The sequence below is a fragment of the Hydra viridissima genome, unplaced genomic scaffold, assembly GCF_058129835.1.
Source record: "Hydra viridissima isolate aposymbiotic clone 2 unplaced genomic scaffold, HvirCarnegie_v1 scaffold_4, whole genome shotgun sequence".
In the NCBI taxonomy this organism is placed as follows: domain Eukaryota; kingdom Metazoa; phylum Cnidaria; class Hydrozoa; order Anthoathecata; family Hydridae; genus Hydra; species Hydra viridissima.
The window spans coordinates 17,946,726-17,953,423 of record NW_028324303.1 but is presented as its reverse complement, the minus strand read 5'-3'; the positions used below and the strand labels follow the sequence as shown (position 1 = coordinate 17,953,423).

Genomic DNA, 6,698 nt, shown 5'->3' with positions numbered 1-6,698 from the left:
CAAAAAAATTTTGTCCACTTAACTTGTTGTTAGCGATTTTATAACTGCTTAGAACATTATTCCATTGAATTTTTATTAATGCTTTAAACAAGAAAACAAAAGTTACGACATTTCTCGCTACTAATTAAAACTAATTTTATCTGGTCTGTGAAATGTTATTTAAGCTTTTATATGATGCTCAAAGAAATAAATTCTGCTTCTGCAACTTGAGTTCTTTTTAAGGAACTTACTTCGTATCACACGTGTCCGTTTTTTTTTAAAATAAGTTATTTAAGTAATCTTGACACTAAAACTTGTCCTGATGTAATCGTATGATCTACATTAATCTATGGTGTTATATATATATATATATATATATATATATATATATATATATATATATATATATATATATATATATATATATATATATATATATATATATATATATATATATATTATTGTTATTACATAAACTAAGAAATTAGCTTGGCTTATATTACATTACTTAAAGTTTCACGCTATAGCGATCATCAGATGTTATAAACCGTTTATATAATAACAATAATAATATATTCGCTCTACTTATTCTACGCTGTATTGAGCACTCTGACTGGAAATATTAACATAATTTTTACAATGCTATATATATATATATATATATATATATATATATATATATATATATATATATATATATATATATATATATATATATATATATATGTAGTATTGTAGATTATATATATATATATATAATACATACATCAATATATATTTAGAAAAAATGGGAAAGAAAAAAAAGTTAATGAATAAGAAAAATTCTCAAAAGTTTACTCTTGTACATCGTAGTCAACGAGATCCCTTACAAGCAGATGAAGAAAGTGCCCAGAGGGTCTTAGTTCCAATTAAACAAAATGATTCTGGAGCTGAAGAAAAGATGAAATATGGAATCTTCTTTGAGGATAACTATGATTATATGCAACATTTAAGAACTCGACAAGGAGGGGAAATTATATGTGATTCAACTCTTGAAGAAGTTTCATATAAACAAAAAGATGATAAAGTTGCTTTTGGAAAGTTACTACTTCCTAAAGAAGTATTACCCTCAAAATATGAAGAAAAGGAAGGAATGTTAAGCAAAGGAATCTTACCCCGTGGTCCACAGCCTGACTGGGACCCAGATATTGTTGCAGCTTTAGATGATGAAGTTAATTTAGATGATCCAGAAAATATTTTAGAAGATGATTTTGTTATAAAAGCCAATAATATGATTAATGATTGCCTTGATGATGAGGAAAACAATGAAAGTGATGATAATTGGGAAACAGACTCTGAATGTTCGTTTGAAAGTGACATTGACTCTGAAAATCTTATGTCTGAAGAAGATTTCAATGATGAAAAAGAAGAAGTTAAATCTAGATTTACAAACTATTCAATGACATCATCTGTTATTAGAAGAACAACTGGTTTAAAAAATCTTGATGACCATTTTGAAAAGATTATGGAGGAATATGATGAAAAAAATATTGGTTGTGTTGATAATGAAGATGTTACAGGAAATGTTACAGTAGAAAATGATATGGTCAAGCAAGTTCTTGAAGAGTTCCTTGAAAGTCAAAAAAAGTTAGATTTATCCAAAGTCAGGGTTAATGAAAGCGATAGCATTCATTATAGTAGTAGTGATAATGAAATTGATGATGAAGAACTTTTTCAGCAATTTGAAAAGAAACCGAAAGAAAAGTGGGACTGTGAATCTGTTATTAGCACCTACTCAAATTTATACAATCACCCAAAGCTGATAAAAGAAGTCAGTAAAAAACCAGAGCAAATATGTCTTCATAAGCACACTGGAATACCTGTTGGTATTTTGCAAGAGCACCCTAAGCATAACAAAGAAAGTGAAAATGATGCTGAAATTCACACTGTTCACTTAAAAAATGTCAGAGATAAAAATGAAACAAGTGAAGAAAGAAAGATTCGAAAACAAACAGTAAAAGAGTACAGAAAAAACAGAAGGGAAGAGAAGAAAAAGACCAAACTTGCATTTAAAAATGAATTTAAGATTCAAGAAAAAGTTAATATTAACACTAATTCTCAAAAAGGAATAAAGTTGTAAAGCTGGTAAAAAAACTCCTTCAGGGACTTTTTCTTGTTATAATCTCCTACAGACATTTTTTATATGATTATAAACAATGTAAATAATTTTCAGGTTGTTTTCCTAAATGTATTAAAGATGTAAACAATCATAAATAAATATTAATATGGTGTTTTTACTATTATTAACATAATTATATAATTATTAAAAATGAAGAGAACTGTTCGGTGCCGCATTTTTCTTGAAAGAAAACTGACCTTCTTTCAAATGCAGAAAAACACACAAAATGTTTTAAAAGAATTGAATATAAACATATGGTATGTTTACCTCATAACTTATGTTAAGAGTAATTTTATGATTATTGAAAATATTATTCTTAGTCAACAATGCTTTAAGATTCAGTATGACTAAATTTTGATAACCAATAACTCAAAAAAAAGGACAGAATTGCAGTAGAGTTGCATTAAGAAAGTTAACAATTAGAAACGACGAATGCAACCCGATAAGTTAATGTACACTACGTACAGAAAGTTTGAGGCAGGCTAGTCAAACTGTAGAAATAAATTAATAACTATAATATTATTATCTAAAACATTTTTACGTAAATTATATTATATTCATTTTTTATGCATAGGCATTCGTCACAATAAAAGGTGGCCCTCCACTAATTCTAAAAATTGATAATATTAAAAATCTTTCTAATTAGTCTTTAACAATCTTACTGGTATGTTCTGGATCGTTGCCATGAATAAGAACATAACGTTTTGCAAGGAATCACTTTTCGGATGGTAATGCTTGATGTTCCACTACATACCAGTAAGTTTCTTTCGTCATTATTTTTAAAGTTTTATTAATTCTAAAAGAAACGTTTTTCGAATTCTTAAGTTAAAATTCATGCATAAAATATTCAGTATAAAAAAAAAACAATTTTAACTAGAAGTGTTTATTAAAAATTGAATTCAAGTCTTCGGGACTTGACATGTTCATATCATAAATAGACATGGTATTGACAAAATGTCTAAACATGTTGTTCACGTAATAAAATAAATTTTAATACTTATGTAGATATTATACATAAGCAATTATTGTTTTTGAATTATATTCATGTTTTAAGTATAAATATGCAACCTTCTTTAGACTGAATGTCTGAGGAAGGTTGCAATGTAGTTGCAAAGAGAATCAATTTTTTATCATATTAATTTGTTATATTAGCATTTAAAGACGACAAAGAAAGAGACCCACAGTTGTCCACTTTTTTTACTTTTGACAAAAATGAAATATTGCGTTTGAAGACTTCAGTAGTCTTTAATGCGAAACAATTTTAATTAACTTGCTAGCCTGATAACGGTTGTTTTTCTTCTGCATATTGTCAGAAGTAATAGGTGAGAACCAGTAGTCAATGTTATAAAACTTTTTCTAGCCTAACGCTAGAAATGTCGTAATTACGATGGAAATGTTACGCTACGACTATTTCAGCGTGACAAAGTTTTTCAATGTAATAAATAATTTTCAGCGTATTGCATCGTATCGTAATCTTTTCGTCATTTGTTTCAAGTGTGTCATAAGATTTCAACTCTATGAGTTGAATATTTTAGATGTCTGTGATTCAAATTGGCGGACAAAACAACAAGGTTTTTGGTCTTGCAATAACAATAGCAATAACAACTTATAAATTGAAAAGGTAATAATTTTTAAAAATTTTATTTAATTATCTAACATCATAGATAAATGTTTAACACTTCATCTTTTATACCAATTAAATCTTAAACTTATATTTTTTTAATTCATAATGTTTTGGTTGAATATAGACTTTTCCAATATGTATGTGACTTTCTAATAAGTTCTTGATTCAGGTTGACCCTCCAAAAGTTGAACCTGAGCCTCAAGCCAAGCTTGAGCTTGACAATTTTAGCCTGTTGATCATGATTGATTCTGATTTCAAAATTACTTGTTACGGACTTATTTCTAAAATTCAAATTCCCCTAATCTAACAAAAGTTTCAATATTCAAAAATTTAATTCACTGAAATGAGAGCCCCCATACTTTCATTCAAAATTTTACTTCAAATTTTGCCCCCTCCCCCTCCCTTGATTGGCTTGGGCCCTGCTTTGGGAAATACTGGAATAATTTAATGCCACCGCCTGATGTCGTCAAACTAATTGGGAATTCAAAATCGGTAGTTAAAAATAGACAATTTCTAAGTCTTAAAATATTTTTATTTTTCATTAAAAAATAATATAATATAAACCGATTATACTTTTACCTTGAATCTCAAATGGCAAAGAATAAACTTTGTTTTATTAGTATTATCTTCTGTTAAAAAAGTTAGAGGACGCCACTTACCTTCTAATACTTAATCAAAACAAAAAAAAACATATAGATATTGCACAGCGCCATATATCATTACGACAAAAATTTGAACTAACGCTGGACTTTTTGTCGTACAGTTTTGAGCGTGACTTACGATGCTTCCAGCGTAAGTTACGATGCTTCCAGCGTAAGTTTGTTTTTACGCTAGAAACTGCGTAAATCACGAGCGTAACACGTTTATAACATTGACTACAGATTATGATAAAAAGAACGCAAATATGAAACTGTGACGTTGGACGTCTATGGTCTTTCTCGCGTAGTCTTCGTTTGTATAACATAAATTTCTTTTACAAGTAATATAAAGCACTAATCAATATTATCTTTGTTAGCCTTTATGATTATATAGGATTATAAAGGGTGTTTTTTTTAGAGGTATAGAACTTTAAGTTGGAATTACTGTTCAAGATGGCGACCGATTTAACAGGTGACAAGTGATTTATTCTCAGTTTGGTTTGGCAATTCATCATGAATAGACTCACGCCTGAACAACGCTTGCAAATAGTTCAATTTTATTTCGAAAATAATGGTTCTGTGCGGAATACGTATCGCACTCTACGTCCATTTTATCCTCGACAAAATCATCCATCAGAGCAGTTAATTCGATTAACCATGGAACCTTTTCGCACCACGTTTACTCTTATTGATAACTCGCATCCCCAGAGACGCCGTACGGTGCGTACAGAAGAAGCTATTGCTACTGTAGAGCGTAGCATTGCGGAAGACCCGAATGAGTCTATCCGCCATCGAGCACAGGAAATGGATCTGTGTCCATCCACTGTATGGAAGATTTTGCGGAAGGACCTTGGTATGCGTGCTTACAAAATCCAACTCGTGCAAGAATTGAAGCCAAACGATTATCATGCAAGGCGTAGATTCGTCGAATGGGCCCAAAACGAGATTGCCGTTGTTCCCGATTTTCATAAGCGAATTTTCTTTAGCGATGAAGCGCACTTCTGGTTGAATGGTTACGTCAACAAACAAAACTGCCGCATTTGGAGTGAAGATAATCCTCAAGTGTATGTCAAAACACCGTTACATCCAGAAAAAATGACTGTTTGGTGCGCTTTATGGGCTGGTGGAATCATTGGTCCATACTTCTTCAAAAATGATGATGGCCAGAACGTTACAGTCAATGGTGATAGGTATAGAGCCATGATTACAAACTTTTTCATTCCTGAATTGAACAACCATGATGTCCAGGAGCTGTGGTTTCAACAAGACGGCGCAACATGTCACACAGCTCGTGCCACAATCGATTTATTGAAAGACACGTTTGGTGACCGCCTAATTTCACGTTTTGGACCTGTGAATTGGCCTCCAAGATCTTGTGATTTAACACCGCTAGACTACTTTCTGTGGGGCTATGTAAAGTCATTGGTCTATGCGGATAAGCCACAAACGCTTGACCATTTGGAAGACAACATTCGCCGTGTTATTGCCGATATACGGCCACAAATGTTGGAAAAAGTCATCGAAAATTGGACGTCCAGATTGGACTACATTCGAGCCAGCCGTGGTGGTCATATGCCAGAAACTATATTTAAAATGTAATGCCACAAGATTATCTTTCTAATAAAAAAAAATTCTTGTCAATCGAATAATCCATCGTTGTTTTATTGGAATTTAAAGTTCTATACCTCTAAAAAAAACACCCTTTACTATAATTATAAAATTACTATCAATATGCTGTAGTTATTTCATATTTTACAAGTACAAAGGTTTTTAAAAATTATGGTGGGTCTGAGGCCCAAATTAGTCTAACTTTGGGTCATTGGTATTACTGCCCTTACACGCTAGTTACGCCACTGTATATAAGGAAGTAGCTTGTAAAGGTCCTATATGCTGTTGTGTAGAACAATCTCCATCTGGTATGTTGGATACCAGTCCTATGTGGCTTCAAACATTGATTATTTGCTTTGTTCTCACAAAATCACATTTGAAAAAAAATCCTCTTGCTCTCGCAAAACCAAATTTGAAAAGCAAAGTTTCAGTTCTTGTAAACAAATAACAAAACAAAAGATTGTTACTTGTTTACAAAAACTTTACATTTATAAAAATTGTTTTGAAATAACGGACAATTTATTAATTTACGCTGTTTAAAACTATGCGCTACTTCATTGTCATGGAGTGAGTAATCATATTTATTTGGATTTTGCTTAATTCACTTTTTCTGTGGTGCACTGTTAAAGTTCAATCTATCTTCGTATGCTTCTATAGTTAAGCTTCTACATTCTGAAATATTAAACTGTTC

General features: G+C 30.9%; 1 protein-coding gene across 1 annotated transcript; it reads left to right on the top strand.

Moving 5' to 3' along the window:
• The first annotated feature begins 742 nt into the window (after positions 1-742).
• LOC149890235 (protein LTV1 homolog) lies at positions 743-2,239 on the top strand. Its single transcript, XM_090084042.1, has one exon. The coding sequence runs from the start codon at positions 767-769 to the stop codon at positions 2,096-2,098; it is 1,332 nt and encodes a 443-aa protein (XP_089940168.1). The 5' UTR covers positions 743-766; the 3' UTR covers positions 2,099-2,239.
• Positions 2,240-6,698: the final 4,459 nt, after the last annotated feature.